Source organism: Balearica regulorum, chromosome 21, assembly GCF_011004875.1.
Source record: "Balearica regulorum gibbericeps isolate bBalReg1 chromosome 21, bBalReg1.pri, whole genome shotgun sequence".
Lineage (NCBI taxonomy): Eukaryota > Metazoa > Chordata > Aves > Gruiformes > Gruidae > Balearica > Balearica regulorum.
In genome coordinates, this window is record NC_046204.1 from 5,341,042 (window position 1) to 5,358,606 (window position 17,565).

General features: G+C 46.3%; 1 protein-coding gene across 6 annotated transcripts in view; it reads right to left on the reverse strand.

Annotated features, from left to right (window-relative positions):
- Window positions 1-17,565, reverse strand: part of CASZ1 (castor zinc finger 1) — a 209,081-nt gene that overhangs the window by 28,514 nt on the left and 163,002 nt on the right. For all 6 annotated transcript variants that reach the window (XM_075773495.1, XM_075773496.1, XM_075773494.1 and 3 more), the window contains 6 exons: window positions 15,393-16,233; window positions 12,905-12,973; window positions 7,972-8,062; window positions 5,716-5,880; window positions 2,971-3,143; window positions 1,335-2,203 (listed from right to left, as the gene is read on the reverse strand). In XM_075773495.1, the coding sequence (XP_075629610.1) occupies window positions 1,335-2,203; window positions 2,971-3,143; window positions 5,716-5,880; window positions 7,972-8,062; window positions 12,905-12,973; window positions 15,393-16,233 (2,208 nt within the window). The remainder of the gene's footprint in view (window positions 1-1,334; window positions 2,204-2,970; window positions 3,144-5,715; window positions 5,881-7,971; window positions 8,063-12,904; window positions 12,974-15,392; window positions 16,234-17,565) is intronic.

Consider the following 17,565-nt stretch of genomic DNA (forward strand, 5'->3'; position numbering starts at 1 on the left):
AGAAAAATTCAAATTAAAGGGAGAGAAAAAAGAGGAAAGGGAGGAAAATGGGAGAACAAATTAAAGAAAAAAAATTAGGAAGAACAGCAAAGAAAAAAGGAGGGAAAAAAAGTTGCTGACAGGAACATGTCTGCAGAGCTTTTTTCCACAATCCCCAAGTGACTAAAATATTAATTTAGCCTCCAGCAGTACAGCTGACGGCGAGCTGCTTCTCAGACAGCAAGTGGCATTTTATTAAAAAATAAAGGAAAATAGTTCCCTCAATGACCTTTCTCTGCTTTAGGAAACAATTTTTCAAATAATAATTTTAAAAGTATGTGAAAGTTCCCCTCCCTCTTTAATCAGATCACTTCATCCTACTCCCTCGTTTGCTCTTGGGTAGAAGGGAACATCAGCAGCACTCACATACCCGTGGCCCAGCAGCCTCCTCTGGCCTTTCCACACCCCGGAGAAGGAGGCTGTGGGGCAGCCCAATGCCACAGGGCGCTGCCAGGCAGAGACTCCCCTCTAGGACCCTCCATTGCCTGCCATGAGCTGCTGTGTTGAGCAGGAGGTAGTGGAGATACCCTGTGCTCTGGAGATAGCCCCATGTCCCCGCTAGCAGGGCTGGGCACAGGCAACGACCTGCCCCAGGTCTAGGTGGCAGCAGGAAGAGCTCCGGGCTGCCCCAGGGGACTTCTCATTCCCATCTTTTACCCCACTCGCGGCGCTGCTGCCCCTTGCAGCTCAGGGAGAAGCACAGCTTGCAAGCACTGAACAGGAGAAAGGTCCAGTTTGTGGACTGTACCAACACTATCTCCAAACCCACAGCTGGGACAACAGAGCTGGAGCACAGAACCAACCCCCCCAGATCAGAAAAACAACTGGCAATGAGCTACAGGACCAACACCACTAGGCCCAGCCAAAACTCAATACAGTCTGCAGAAGAGGGCTTAGGCTGCTGTATGGCCTGCAAGTATTGGCCCAGCTTTTTCTTCATTTCCATTTTAAGACAGCACTTCTGTCCTTCCAGCCTACAGCAAACTAGGTACACATGGCAACACTGTTCCTTCAGATCTGCTAAGAGCCTACTCCATTTTTGGGCAAAGCTGTGTTTCCTGCCTCTCTTCTGGCCACGAGGGTATAGTCAGGCTCCACAGGAAACCATGCCTAGAGTGCCCTCTTCAAGGGTTAACTGAACATGACCAAATTTCTTCTCCCATTTATATTCCTTTACTACCTCCTCCCCCCTCCAGTCCCATGGACAACTGGACGGCTTCTCATTCACTCCTCTCCCAATTCATCAGGCACTGCTCTTCCTCCCACCACTAGCACAACTGATGAGGGTAACTCACCTGCTTCAAGTGCCACAGAGGGCTTGAGTGCAGCTGCTGCCAGCCTGGCCATCATAGGAGAGATTAATCCCTTGCTAGCAGAGATCCTTTCCATTATAGATGCCGCTGGAGCTGGAGAAGAAGTAGCTGCTGGCTCACCAGATCCTGAAATGGCCTGGGATGAGGAATCCGTAGAAGCAGATGATGTTGGATTGGTGCCAGAAGAACCAGCAGTCATCAGATTAGCTGAGCTGGCAGGAAGTGGTGTAGAGACCCGACTGGGGATGATGGGGAAGAAGGATCCAGCTGTTCCAGAAAGTGCTGAGTTGGAGAGTGCCAGGGCCAAGGGTATATTGCTGGGAAGAGCCTGGGAGAGCAGGCCAGAGATCTTAGTGGCTGGTGTCATGCTGTTGGCAGATTTGCTGGCCTGTGAGGAAGCAAGCTCAGCACCAGAGGAGGGCGCAGCTGGGACTATGAGAGAAACGGAAGACTGTTGACTGGTGGGGGAGGCACTCAGGCTGGAGTTCTTCGAGCTCATAGCGGAGAAATCAATAAGGTCATCATTACTGGACTCCTCTTGCTCATTATCCTTGGACCCCAGAAGAGAGGCAGGCAGACCCAGCACTCCTGAGCTCCGGATGTGCCGGCGCTCATGTTTGCGTTTATGGGAGGTCATCTGGCTGGTGGAGGTGAAGGTGAAGCCACAACCTGCCCTTATGCAGTGGAAGTGGTTGGTGGCCTTGCTGTAGACACAGCCCTCATACTTGCATTCCTCATACTTATAGAACTTCTTGAAGCCATCCTTGGCATAGGCGTCATCTTTGATGTGGTAGCTCTTGTGCTTCTCAATGTCACACTTGTTCTTGAAGGTGAATGTACACCCAGGTCGCCTGCAAGGGCATCGAGGAGGAGAGGGTGGTTGGCTGTGTGGGCTAGGAGCACAACGCAACTGCTGTAACCTGCCTCCCCCTGGGATAAAGATTGGGGCCAATATGAGGCAATGGCCCTGGCTGCAAAGGGGTTGAGGAGCTTTATGCGGGTTAACCGGTGACACCAAGACAACCAAAATGCTGCCATGTGAGAGAGCTGGGAAGCTCAATCCACTCTGAGGAACAGCCACAATAACATGGGGATGCAGGCACCCACCACTAAGAGTTCCAACCAAAACAGCAGCTAAAGGGGACTAAGGTACAAACTGTGCTTCCCTACTGTTCCTGAGAACAACAGAAATCAATAGAAGAGCATTTGTGTACAAAAGGCAGAGTCTGGCCCTGAAAGGGATGAGCTGGCTGACTGTTGGCTGGAGAGAACTCTGCATGGAAGTGCCATTAGCAGTATATTAATGGCCTACTTCAGTCAAACTCTGAATAGCACTGTGATCTCTTTCCCAAATGATTCTAGGATGTATTTTCTAGTGGGTACACTTTCCTCAGATCATCTCATAGAGAGACCATTCCTGCCTTCTGAGCAGTCTGTGGCAAGGTCCTGGAAATCACATCTGCCCTGGGGCTCGAGTTCTCTCAAAAGCAGTACTCAGAAGGTCACAGCAGGGAAAATCAAGTCCCTGTGTGTAGTCCTCAATTTATGATTTGGCAGAAGGAGGCAAACAGACCACGCAGCTCTGAGGCAGGATTCCTCCCCTTCCCTGCTGTCTCACCTGCAATGAAAGTGAGTGGTTTTCTGGCCGTAGAACTGGCATTCCACAGTGCCGCAGTCCTCCGTGGCACGGAACCGCTGAAACCCATCATTGATGAGCTGCGTGTTCTTCTTGTGAAAGTTCTCATGGGTCATCACATCAGAAGTGCTTGTGTAGACCTTGTTACAACCCACCTACCCCAGGCCAAAACAGGGAGTCATCAGCACAGCATTTTAACAGCCTACCATTATTACCAGCAATAATAAGCATATGAGCAGCACACATACATTTAATGGTTCCATTTGTGCACTTCTCCTAGGAGTATTAAGTCATCACTTTAATCCCCAATCTAAAGACTGATAGAGCAGTTGTGAAAAAAAACCACCACCACAATTCTCTGGGCATGAAACAGTAAGAAAAGAAGGGGAGGATGCAAAGGGATAAAAGACCAGCAACAGATAATCGTCCTGCTTAGGGAGGCAGTAATCAGGGTTCCTGCTCTTAAGGAGAAAAGAACACTGACAGATGTCATTACTTTTTGTTATCTTGGAGCGACATGGAACAAAGTAGGACTTTCATCTATTTGGGGAATACAAAACTGAGTGGGAATGAGTTATTTACCTCTTTAGTCCTTCTGGGAGATAAGGCAGGGTGGTGCAACATGAGGCCAATCTTTTGAGCTTGTAATATACGGGTTTCATTCTAGCAAAGTATAAACCTTATGTTCAGCTGATCTTACCAAACCAGTGACTTTTTTCCCCGTCACTGTTCAAGACTACCACTTCAATACTTTTAAACTCATGCAGCAAATGGGAATGGTGTGACAAGGACGGAATGCTGAAAACCTGCCTTCCTCTGGGTAAAGCGGGCAACTTTGCCATATTGAGTAAAAAAACACTGGAATCTGAAAACGTCCTCAGCCCTGCTGAGGGAGGATTTTTTTTTTTCCTTTTCTTCTCTAGCACAACGTGTGCCAATGCCTGCACCATCTCAGAAGTGAAGAGAACGAAAACACCACCTCTTAGTTCAGCCCAGGTTGATTCAAACAGGCAATAACAAAACCCATGACAAATACCCAGAAAAAAAAATAAAAAGGATCTCCAGCTATTTCCAATATAAAAGAGCCTCTCTCTCCCCACACTGACACCTTGAAAAAAGACAGACCCTGCACGGCATTAAAAAAAAGAATTAAACAAAAACCTCCTTAGGAATAATTTGCAATGCAGCTCTTGGTGCTAAAGCCTAAAAAAATGTCAGTTTATATAAACAACTAACTGAATTTTATCCACACCAATTATGGACATAAAGAAAAAAACTCCCATGAGATGGATGGCACAAATTCTGCCATTTAAGCAGTATTTTCTTTAATTGGGAGTTTATATTCAGACACCTTTCCTGTAAGACACTGCTTACATGGGCATTATTTTACTGGAAGACAGTGGGCACAGGATGGAATTACCCATATATAGTTGTGTAAACGGGGGTCTCTATTCAAACTCAGAGTGACTTAAAGCTGTGAAATATTCCTCATACTCTAAAACAAAATTAAACAAATCCCATCCTGGTCAATTGAAAAAAACTGAACAATCAATATTATGGAAGCATAACAGAAAATGTCCTCAAGAGAAAGTCACATGAAGCTCCCAATTTAACAAATGTTGTAAGCACATGCTTAAACCAACCCCTATTCAGGACAGTACTTGAGTGCATGCCTAACATTTAAGTATGTGCTTAAGCCCCATTGACTTCAGAAAGCTTACCTGACTGCAAGTTAAACATATGCTGAAGTCTATCCCAGCAAAGCGTTTAAGCATGTGATTAAGGCCTTGTGACTTTAACTGGGGTCTTAAACTGCTGGGATAGGGCAGGAAGCAGATCTGAGTTTTCAGAATAGAAAAGCTTTCACCAAGGCTTGCCTGATTATTCTGTTTGTAACTACAGCACATTCTCATAGCAATGGTTTAGGCTACAATTCTAATGAAACAAGTACATATCAAACCCTCTAATCTGAAAGACGATCAGGGTAAGACCCAAACAGTGTGGCGTGTCCGTGTCTAAAAACAGTAAAGGCATCACAGTTACATCTATGCAGCAACTCCAACTCTGGTTACACTGCTGTTGAAGCCTGGCTGGCTCTTGAAACAAAGCTCCCAGCCTACACCACAGGCAAGTAAACTCCAGTACCATTGGTGAAGGAGATGGAGAACCAGGGGTGTTAAGTCTAGATACGTGACATTAAAGTTTAATTACTTTAGAAATTGATTATGGAGAAAATTAACCCAGTGTTAAAGGGCAGATGTGTCACAGAAAAGTTTGATTTCAAGGGAGTGACAGATCAGATTTGGGTAGAGGCAGTGCAGTGGCACCACAGAGAAGTCCCTGAATCTCAGAGAATGGGACTTGTTTGAACAAGTCCAAGACTGTGAGAAAACCTTGAGACCTGCTTTGCCTCATTGTGTGCGCAAGACTTCTAAAAACAGAGAATGGTGCTTCCCTTTGCCCTTCCCAACACTTGGCAGGGCAAGTGCAGTGAGGACGGGGCACAGACTCTTCAAAGAGGTGCCTGAATCAGAAGTGAGCAAGAGAAGCTATGAATGGTTAAGATGTCACCCCTTTGCTGCAGGGCAGCCCCTTGCTCTCCAACAAGGAAGTGTTGGGCTGCCTGAACTCAGGAATCCTTTCAGTCCATCCCAAAAAGGACACAGCTCACACAATGGCTCTTCATTTGCCTCTGTGCTACCACCTATTCCCCAGTCCAGCTGTTACCTGCATGCAGTGGTAGTGTGTGCTTTTCCCATTCAGGTGGCAGCCATGATAGTACACGCTACAGTCATCCAAGGGGCTGAAGCGCATGAAGCCGTGCTGGAGGGAATTATCACGTTTCTTGTGCATGTTGTAATGCCGAATCACATCCTGTTTACTAGTGAATCTCTGGAGAGATACAGAGACAGACAGTGAGACACACGTGATGGGAGTGGGTGAGTAATCCTGGGGGTAGGGGTGGTTTTTTTTTTGTTGTTGTTGTTAATAAACTTATGGTACCAGGAGTTTAAAGCTCAGCAGTAATCACCCCAAGAGAGTCAGATTAAAGAGGAATTGTGTGCATGTATCTTCTTGGTAAAGGGAAAGTATATACACATGAGAAGTTGTTGAGTAAACATGACACTGGGGTGATGTCCAGAATACGCTCCCTGCAGCTTTATGACTGCAATTCTTCTAACATAATTTTAGCTGCTACTATCTCAAGAACTGCTATAGTTAGAAAGCAAACCAGTGAACTAAACAGCCTACAAGAGAGTAATCCAAGCTTCCAAATCACTCACTGCAGTGGTTAGCAAAGACACTGGCTGCCACATTCATGTCAGACTAGAAACTGGGAAAAACACTCTGCTCTTTTACAGTATCTTCCCATTGTAAGCCTTCTGCCTCCCCTACAAGGTAGGATGGCTTTATTAGGAAAACAGGGATGGTGAACTTTCTTCCACTCACAGAAAAAGATGGTAGGAGAGCTCAGAGCTACATCTGTATGACCAGAATATCCTTTTCATCCTCTATCTGCTTGAAGTAATGAAGGGGTACCCCACTGTCAGAGCAGGCTAAGTGCCTTTAAAATGAGGCTTTTCATTTCTATTTCCCACAGACATCAATATTTAACAGTGAAGGTGGGAAAGTAAATCTGGGGGTTTTTTTTCTAAAGAAATCAATATCCATTTATTTTGAGGAGTAATTGAAAAGACCTGTATTCTAATGTTTAACAACTTTTCTAGTCTCCCTCATAGGAAACAAATGATTATCGCTTCCACTCTTTCCTCCTATAATATCAATCCTGATCAATCTTGTTGGTATTGGCACGGGAATATATGGATATAGATTTCAACAGGAATCCCTTGGAGGCTGGAGGTATGATTTCCCAGGGCGTGCATACAGGATTGCTATTGCCAATCATCGTTAATTTGTGCCCACTTATTACAGAGCGTTACTTATTCTAAAATATATCTCAGCCATAAAATAATTTGCATTTTAAAAAGCAGCCTAAATCCTTATTCCCTGCGAGACCAGACAGCTCCTTTGCAAGCAGCTTCCAGACTCCTTAGGAAATAATCATGAGGCCAATCATCATAATAGGTTTCTCTGTCTTTCCATCCTTTGTGTTTCTCTCTTTCTGGTGCAGAGATATCCGTGTCACAGTTGGGACAGACTCATCTCAATTGTGAAATGCTGGGCTAGGAGGACCACTATGTGCATCCCAGAGACAAACTCTCCTTTGATCAATAGAAACCCACAGTCAAGCTCAGCAGGTCCAGATCAACTTCCTATGCTGTGGTCAGACTCATTCCTTTAAGACCCAAAGGTCTCCTGGGGTAGAGCTGAAGTTGTGTCTGATGCACAGTAGAGGCAAGCTCTGGGATTCCACTTAACACACATGCAGCCTGACCACAGAAATGGCAGTGTCAAACTCACAGACCTGCAAAGAGGGTAAACAAACACAGCACGTGACTCAGCTGGCTTGACGTCCCTACCCTGGCAGTTCTCCCAGTAATTACAGCATCGCACATGCTCCTGCCCCCATGCTTTCCCCACAAATCCAGGACTGCTGCTGGTCTTATTGGGTGTTTTGTTGCAGATACTGCTGCTACAATGTCACTCGGGCAGCAGGAGGGAAAGAGACAGACTAACAGATCAGCATTCCCTAGTTTCAGGCACAATTAGTAACACAGCAGAATTTATTCTCTTGGTTTCACTGATATAAATCTGGAGTAGTTCCCACTGACTTGAGCTGATCTATATTCTGCTCTTCGTTATAGTGGTCTGGGTTTGGTTAAATGGTGCTAGATTGGGTTAAATGGGAACAAAATAGGATTCTAGTAAGTTCAAAATATATCTTGCTCTCTTTCAGAGTGGAAAAGTGAAGAGCTATGTGCATACATGGGGGAGGAAAGCACAGGAGGACACGCATCTCCTCTAGGTTGTACTCCTTTACATTCAGGTAGCTGTGCTGATAACTTTTTACCATCCTTTTACCTGGTAGTTGCACTCTGGGTCAAGGCAGTGGTAATGTTCTCGATACTGGTATGCACAGTGTATATGTCCACAGTGCTGACTGCCAGAGAACCTGCAAACACGAGAGGAGGACAGAAGAAAGAAAGGGAGAGAGAATGAAACAGTGTCCTGACAGTAGTGTCTATAAGCAAGGTCCAAATAAAGTTAAGTCCCATTCCTGCTTTCATTCCACACGTTTCTGGCATTAAACCTCATCTCCTTTATCCCCTCCAAGGACAGTGACCCTCCCGCCTTCCTCTTTTTATTTGTCACTATTTAAATGTGCTTCTTGAGCAGGATCATTCAGGTCTTGTACATCCCTAATCCGTCTTTCCCTTGGAAATTCATCTCCATTATCTACATTGCTTACTTGGGGAAGAGTAAGAAAGGAGAGTTCCTTGAATTAAGTATCATACAATTCTAAAAAATTCTCATGTGTGAGTTTAGACACCACAGCAGTGAGTTTCAGAAACCTCCCATGCCAGAAGGAGACAAATAAACATTGGTCAAATACGGATTCTAAATTTTAGGTATACCCATTTAGTAGCACCTCAGAAAAGCTCAGGCATTCGTTCGTTTGTATGAGTTATGTCTCAAGACTTTTTTTTAATCACAGTATGGTGTCACACTACAGAGAAGATTTCAAACCGGTGGATTAGATGGTAAGCCATACAAGTAGAAGATGATCATGGCAAGCTTATAGAGGAGCTTTCAATACGATGGACAGATCAATGGGAAGATAGGTGAGATGGATCATCAGGAACAGAACAAAGTGTTACAGGCAGACCATCTCGACCCCGTGTGCACATCTTCTCCCAGGCACAACAGCCCTGCTAATCGTTATTTTCCATGTGGATACAGTATTTGCTCATAACAAAAAATAGCGCAATGCAAAAGAACAGGGTTTTCAGCCCGCTTTTGAGTGCAATTAAAAGTAGGACACAAGAAGCAACAGCCAACAACATGCACCTCATCCATTTTTGCAGGCCACCACTGAGCTTTCCACACAGCAAATCTGGAAACCCCTGACATATACAGGCTGGAAAAAAACCCAGAAAGGCTATATAATATCTACATACAAACAGACAGTACATAGAAAGTATTGACAAGATGGACACATCAGTAGTTGGCAAAAGGGGACAATCCAGTAACGGACTAATCAGTGCAATGAACTCTCTGATGTATATTCTAGAGGACCCTGGAAGAGCTGAAGAGCTTGAAAGGGAAAAGCAGTGAAGAGAAGGGGACTCAGAGGGGAAACATTCAAAGATAAAGTACCATCTGCTCAAAGGTTCCTCACGTCACTTAGTGCTAAACACAGCAGGCGTGTATATGATAAAGGGCATGGGAAAGAAACAAGGAAGGGCAACGGGTAAAAAGGAAAAATGAGAGGAGTGAGTGTGCCGGGGCAATCAAGGAATGGGGCAGGAGCAGGTAAGATTATGGATCATCATAAGGTGAGGTAACACTAAGCTACAGGATAGAAAAAGTTGGGATGAAAAGTAGTACTAAATAAGGCATTTCTGAAGCACAGTAAGGAAGAGGAGGTCAACTGTGGAGACAGCAGGGCCTCTAGGAGATGGAAAGGGGACTTAATTGACAGAAAAGATAGACATTGCTAAAAAATTAAATGACTTCTTTGCCTCAGCATTCACAAAGGGAGACAGGGACAGATGCCAGGAGCAGACATGCCTTTCCCTGGGGAAGGAGAAGAAACACTGCAGGAAATCAGAATCACGTCAGAACAGGTGATTGAGAAACTGGAACAAACCTCAGCAGCAGAGAAGAAACAAACCACAAGGCAAACAGCAAGGCTGGCTGCACAAACAAAGGTGTGGAACTGAAAGCAGAGGAAGCGATTCCTGCTCAATGTCTGGGCAACTGTGAGGCTAGAACAGGGCACAGGCAGCAGCCTGAGTCACCATGGCATTAACCAGGTACATGGAGCTCAGCAGCAGCAGATCGAATGAACTGGTCCTGCTAGTCCAGGGCTTTATGTCAGCAGCACCATCAGCAGCTTTAAAGGAAAGAAACTGCTCTGTGGAAAGCTTCCTCCCTGTTCCACTGATGAGATGAGCAAGAGAGAGCAAAGGGCTGTGCAGGGCTGGAAAACTGCACAGCACAGGCCAGGCAGAGCGGAGGAAGATAAAGACCTTGTTGACAAATGTACACCTTTGAAGCAAAGCAGTCCAAAATACTATCGAAAGTGAGGATGCAAAATGACCAGAGATGCCAACTGCAGTAAAAGAAGGGTCAGACACCAAAGAGATCTGACTGTATGGGGTAAGTTACTTGAAGCCTCCTAGCAGGAGTAACTCTCAGGCTCAGCTTTAAAAGCAACAGCTAAACAAGCACTCTAGCACTTCAAACTCCTACCCTCCCTTCCACGTGCCACGGAAAGGTGTGTGTGTGTGGTGTCTACAGTGCAGGAAGGGAGAGGCAAGCGTTCTACCAAACCATGTGCTTGGGGAAGGAGGGAAGCAGCAAACACAGCACAAAGGGGAAATTCTGCTCTTTCAGTCTGTAAGGTTAGGCTCCTAAAGGGTTATATTTATCCTGTGTTTCTTCTGACACTTGAAACAGTTCAAAGCTATTAATTTTTAAAGCACAGCATCTGTTTAGCTTTTTCATAACAGGAAAGCTTACCACACACTTACACGCATACACACGCACACATTTACATGCACATACTCTTATGTACATCAACACCCCTCTTAATTTACATGAGCGTACCCACAATTTCCACACACATGATCAGACACAAACACACACACACCTGAAACAAGGAAACTCGCAGACCATTTAATCACATTGATATGCAAATCCAAACTCCTAAATTGGTCATACAGGCACATAGATTCATTTTCACAAGAACAACCCCCTCCCTCTTCCCTTACTTTAATCCGTTCACTTTTTTTTTGGACAGAAAGAACTAGTCTCGATCTGGCAAGAGTTAGAAAGAAAAACCAAGATAAATAAATAATAATAAAAATAATAAATAAAGAAATCAGCATGCTTAGAGAGTGTTTACAGACTCATTACCCTGTAACGATGATGTGAAAGAAGGAAGAAAAAAAAAAACCCACCCCAATTATAAGGGGGGAGGAAACCCACACAGAAATAAATATTTAAGCAAGTGCTGCCAGAAGCACCATCTGCTGAGGCACTAATAATAATAATAATAATTTTTTCTGTGGTCTTTTTTTTTTTTAATTATAAATATACGGGGGGGGGGGGGGAACAACTCAACCCAAACTAGCTAAGTAAGAGGTTTTGTTTTGTTGTGTGAGAGAATGGATTATCCCTGGGCAGCTTTTGGCAGTGGCTTTGGCAAACTCATTAAGCTAATTATGCAGTACAGACATAGAGTGTCATGTCTCTCTCCCCCCACCCCTTGATTTTAAGGTTTTAAACTGTTTTTAAAATTGTGTGTAAATTGAAGGGAAGTGGCTGTGCTGCCAACGGGCGGCTTGCGGAGCTTCTTAAGCAGGATGTGGTGTCCCTTAGCTATCTCACAAGCCTCCCTCAGTTACCTGCCTGACCCAGGGGAAGGGGCTTGCAGAGCGCTATGAAGAGTGGATGTGGGTGAAGTGTTTATACAGTTCTCTGCTTGAGAGGGGACCTGGGGACAGAAAGGGTGGTATCTCCTCTCTTGCTGCAACCTCTGCAATTCCTGCATTCTCAGTAATAAAGGGTGCTGCTCCTTCTGCCCCATGCAAAGATGGGCTTAAATCCCTGCGTTCATTCCTACACTCTCCCAGGAGGCAGTGAGTTGCCACATGTGCTAGAGGCATTGCTGCCTGAGGAGCTGCATGTCGTGGTGCAACTGTCCTCTCTTCCCATGTGGTCTTCTGTCCCCTTTTCCTACATCAGGGATATGGGCAATAGGGATGGAAGGGAAATCACCTCTCATTCCACTCTCCAGCTAGGGAGAGCAGTTCTCCCCCTTTTTCCCTGCAGATGTGCCAAGATCTTCCCTTGCACCTTCCTAGCAGGTGACTGCCTCGCAAGGTGGGAAAGCACAGTACACATTTCCCTCCCCTCTTGTTAATCAGTGCCCAAGTGCTGGTGGGAACAAACCCTTCAGTTTTATCTCTGGAGAGAAGTGTTTGCTTGCTTCCCTGACTAGTGTCTTTCTGTATACAAGCAGCTTTCATACGGAACTTCCTCAGGATCCTTCCTGAGGATTCAACAGGCCAGGGGCAAAGGCTGATAGACCCTTTACACCATGAGCTATAAAACAGGCAGGTGTTATGCAATAATCTCCTCTGTCCCTCTGGCTCTCATGGCATTACTCACTTTGTCTTACCAAAACAGCCTTGGGCTCCCTCTCAGCATCACTCATTCCCGACCTAAGCTTGCCCAGGGCTGAGATAAGGTGCCCTAGTCTGCACCTTATTCAGTGAGGGTTTCTCATATAAATGAGCCACAAAATATTCTAGGATAAACATTCCACATTGATGCCAAAGTCTGCCTAAACTCAAGTCACTTGTGAATTCCTCCAGCCTAGATTCTCTGAGGTGAGAAGCTCTCTGCTTGCCTCCTACAGGCACTGGACATGGTAGGGAAAAAAGGCTGGAGACAGCACAGCAATGGACAGAAAGAACGACAGTCAAGAGACAACATTCCCATTTAAATCCTGGGCTTCTGCAGTGAAACATTTTTCCACTATTTGTCACAAAGCCTAACAGCTCTGGGGAACCGAGCGTGCTCTTGGCATGCTTGTACACCTCTTGCAGCTACTGCTCTCCCAAGCAGGGGAACAGAGCAAGTACAGATGCCAGAGGGAAATGAAGTGCCAATGACTGGTTTAAACACTTGATCCAGATGTGCAAGATCTCACTCATCTCTCCCACTGCCACTCCCCCCTCTTACTTCCAGCCCTCTCCCCAAGAAAGTCCAGAGTTTTGCCTACCTGGCAATATACTTCTGGTAAATATTTACGTCTTCGCTGACAGCTGGTTTGTCAGTGGGTAATCCATTCCTAATGAGAAACACACAGGGCAGAGCTGGTTAGCAGGCAGGTACAGGGCACAGTCTAAGCTCCTTGCTTCTCTCACACACCACTGACACATCAGGAGAGAGGGACATGTAAGAGTACCCAGTAAAGACACCCATGGGTTTAATCTCCTTCCCCCTTACCCATCAAATCCTGTACCTTCTTTTCCTAGGGAACCATATAGTCCACCTAGCACCCCTCCTGTATATTCCCTCTTTGCAGGTCTCAGTTCAGTTTGCTGGAGACACTGAGAAGACCAACCATGAAAACCTGGTTTTCCACAGAAAAAACCTAAATACCCATATACAAACAAGTGATGGCCACATAAAAACAAACACCTCCCCGAGGCACCTTGCAACACTGCCCTTATGTGCACAGAAGGGCCATTGAGGCATGTCTGCTGTAGGCTCAACTGTGGGAGAAGAGTCTCTGTACTTCACCCATGCTATGAGCTACTGCACATTTCCGATGGCCAGCAGATACAGTGTACCCCTACTCGGTCCTGGCAACATGGCTACAGCCCCCTAGGTGGGGCTTTAATTGCCTCTTTTTTCACACAGATACCCCAACTCCAATAGACGGATGAGGCAGCAAGGGTATTTATGTATTTTAATCAATGAGAAAACCAACCCAACTGCACCCAACTGTCACATAAGCCTGGGTGACTTAACATCATTAGGAAGAAAACAAAAGTGACACCCTCAATGAGTTCAGCAAGAAGAAAAGAGATACGGGACCAGACTCTAGCCTACCTAAGAGGCAGTGGCATACCAACATAATCCCAGACCACCTGTACGCAGTCCTCCTTCTCATTTTTGCCCACCCAACCTCCACTCCTACTCATGACAGCTCTGTAGCCTGGTTTAAACAAGGACACTTTCGCACAGAGTTCAATTTAAGTAGGTAGATTAGTTCAGGTTAATAGCATTAGATGTTAGAGAGTTTAAACCCACGGCTAGGTATACGTGCATATGTGTGAGAGTAAGGGGTAATTTCTGCCAGGTTATTTGGTCCCAGTGGGGACTGTGAACGGAAGGCCAGGTCCCAGATACCACAGTTAGCACTTCCTCCACCAGCACAATTAACGGGCTGCTTTCTTCTGTCATGAAAGCCTGTATCTAGTAAGCAGCCTGGTCATCTCCATTCCTGCTGCAGCCCCATCATGATGCTCCCAGTTGAGGAAGTCCTGTGGCTAGAGGAGGGATCACCATGGTGCTGCAAACCCACATCTGCGAGTGGCAGGAAATGAGCAAGAGAAAGGAAATCAAACTGGGATCCCAGTGCAACACCAAAGTAGATAAGAAGAGGCTCGCAGCCCTCCAAGCATAGCCCTAGGATGGCCACTGAAGTCCAGGCAGCTGAGTGTTCTGCGGACTCTTCAGGCACAGAGTCCCTGGCCAAGTCACCCATCACAACAAGGCACTGTGCCTACAGGAATATTTACAACACAGTGGTTTTTAGTAAAAGGAATCCCTGACTGCCATCTGGAGCACATGCAGGGTTCATTCTGAGCAGGGGCCAGATGCAAATGTTAGTAATCCTCTGCCCTTTCCCATACACCTTAACCATAGAGCTCCCAAATCTGTCTGCAGACAGTTGGGAAATGACTGTTTCACATGGAAGACAAGTATCATTAGCTCTGCCTTCCAGGTGGGGAAACATGAAAAGTGGAGGATGCAGACTTGCCCGAGACTGCAAAGAGCATTCAAGTGAGGATTCAGCCCAAGACTTCCTAGGTCCACATATTAAACATAAAACAGCTTCCTTCCGTACCAGAGGGCAAAGTAGTAGGGGGTGTGTGATGGCATTTGCCACAGAAGTGCAGGCCAGAGGTCCTAGACTTACTATTAATGACCCCACGGGATTCACAGCTCACAACAGCCCCAGGTCCACAGTGAGAAACAAGTAAATCCAAACCATGACAAGAAAGCAAAGAAGTCCCTCCCTTCCTCCTGTTTGCAGCCTCACATATGTGTGTAGCTTTTCTACAGCTACCACCTCTGGAAGCCACATTAAAAAATAATCCAAGGTTTGGCAAGGCTTTCAGATATCTCCATTCAGTCAATGGCATCACTGCAGAGATTGCCAGCAATGTATGTGTAGGAGGTTATTAGTGGTAATTGGGCTAATGAGTTTGCCCAGTCTGAGGGGTAATTGAATCACCTCTATTTGTGTAAGGAACAAGCAAATTGAGAAGACACAGGCCTGGCCCCACAGAAGTATGTATATGCCTATGAAAACTGATGGGAATTAGGCACCAAAACCTCTTCTGAGTTCTGGGACAAACAAAAAGCCCCATCTTGCCAACAGTAAAGTCAGCAGAGTTTTGCAAGAATCAGGTCCTCCTACAAACACTAATGATCCCCCACTAATACAAAGATAAGAAAAGTAGAAGGACGCTTACTTTACTGTAGAGACTGTTCCAGTTGTGATGGAGTCTGTCTTGGAGAAAGTTGATTTCAGGTACTCCGGAGTGTTGAACGGCAATGAGACGGACTGCTCTGGCCCGGCCACAGGAGTGCTGCTGGGGGTACTGGCGAGGGGAGCAGGGGCCAGGCTGGGTGCTGGAGCTTTTACTGGAGTAAGCTTCTGAATGTTCCTCACATCATACTTGGATGGCCGGCCTACCTTGCCTGTCTTGAAGGCGATGGCTCCTCCCATATCTGGGCTTCCTTCTCCAGGCTTGAAAAGGTGCAAGTACTTGACATTTTCTAGGTCATACTTGGAGGCCTTCTTGTAAGTGTTGCCATTTTGTGGCCTGATGCTCTCACCCGTCTTCAGCTTCTGAATGAAGAAGTCATATTTGGAGGCCCGTGACATCAGGCCCTGCATCTGGGAACTGCTGGGAGAGGGCAGTGGCAGGATGGTGGCTTTGGTCTCCGTGAGCATGGAGGCATCTGGACCTGGCACCCGAATGGGCTGTGCCAGCACTGAGGAAGTTTCTTTGCCCAGCTTTGAGCCCAACTCCTCAGATTTGGCCAAGTGCATGGGCCAAGAGAGCTGCTCTCCAGCTTTCAGTTTGCGGATGTATTCCTCATACTTGGAGAAGCGGGCTCGTTTGCTCATGGCATCCTCGCCAGGAAGAGAGGCAGCAGTTGCAGTGGCCTCTGAGGTAGCAGCATTCAGCTTGTCAAAGCTGATCTTGCGGGCCAGCTCATCCCGCATGTTCTGATCATCATAGCCGAACATGCCCAGGAACTCATTCATGGTGGTGGCAGCATAATCTCGCAACGATGAAGCTTCCCCTACAGAGAACCAAAGTGAGAGTGTCACGCAAGGCGTTGATTTTTCTTCTCCTCCCATACCAGCACTAGTAGCAGGGAGGGGGAGTAAGGGGAGAGGGGAACATGATCTACTGACGTTTGGCTCACTTGTTAGGTTTTACGACTCTTAAATTAATTTGTTTTAAAAAAAAAGTAATTAATACTGGGGTAAATAAAAAGAGTTCATCAATGCCAGGAAAATCAATTTCCTAATGTTCTAGCCGATGGCTTTTCAAGTACATTAAACAAAGTTTCATAAATGTCTCTGCACTCTTGCCTTGGCCTAATATGAAGAAAAAGTCATTTTACTGAAGTGAGACCAACGCCATATGCCGAGGTTTGTACAGTTCTGTCCTTGTGTGTGTTTGTATATGGAAGGAGGTGCACAGAGGCAGTGTTTCTGAATGTGTATGGGGGATAGAAACATGTGAGATGTGCTATGTGTGTTGGTGAACAGCAGGGCTGAGAGCTGGCAGGACAGCATGGTGTGAAACAGATAAGGGAGACAGGCAAGACAACATACGGGGTGGAGCAGGAAGAGGGCAGAATGGAAAAGCGCAGAGTAGAGAAGGAAAGCAGCAGAGGTGAAGATGAATTAAGGTGGGGAAGAGCAGCAAAGGCTGTATGGATGAGTAGCTTGGCAGTGAGGATGAGGGGGAAAGAGTGGAGAAGGCAAGACAAAGACAGGACAATTCACCATAGCTGTTGCAGTCCTTCCCTTCCCTGTCAATTTTCTAAGATTTTTCTTCACCCAACTTGCTCCCTTCCTTCTCAATGCCAATGAATGCACAGCTACTACTCGCCACGTGAAAAGGGGCCACAGTTCAGTGAAGGCTGTGGAAACCTCCAGGCAGCTTCCTGGGCAGCCAGGAACAGCTTCCAGTAAGACCAGGAAAGGGAAAAATCCATGCAGGTGCTAAATGGGTAAGGGACAGCCTTCTCTCCATCAGGATTTGGACTGAGGACAGAAAGAGCTCTTGTCCTGATGTGGGCTCCAGAGAGAGGGAGAAAGCCTGTTCTCTGGAGCACAGGGTGGGGAAGGGGCAGGATGGGCTTAGTCTACCTGAGCCTGATCACAGCAAGGAAGAATGAGCAAAAGCTGTCCTTCCTTGGGTCTCTCCCTCCCCGCCTCCCTCCTCTACTCCCTCAGGCAGTTTCACAGGCCACCAGGAGGGGAAGAACACACATCTGGAGGTCACCCAATATCAGTGTAAAGGAGGAAATAAAGATTGCTCTGACGTGCCAGCTTGGACTCATTTAGGCTTCAGTCTGACACAGCGCTCCTCCTCCTCTCCCTCTTGCTTTCTCCTGCAG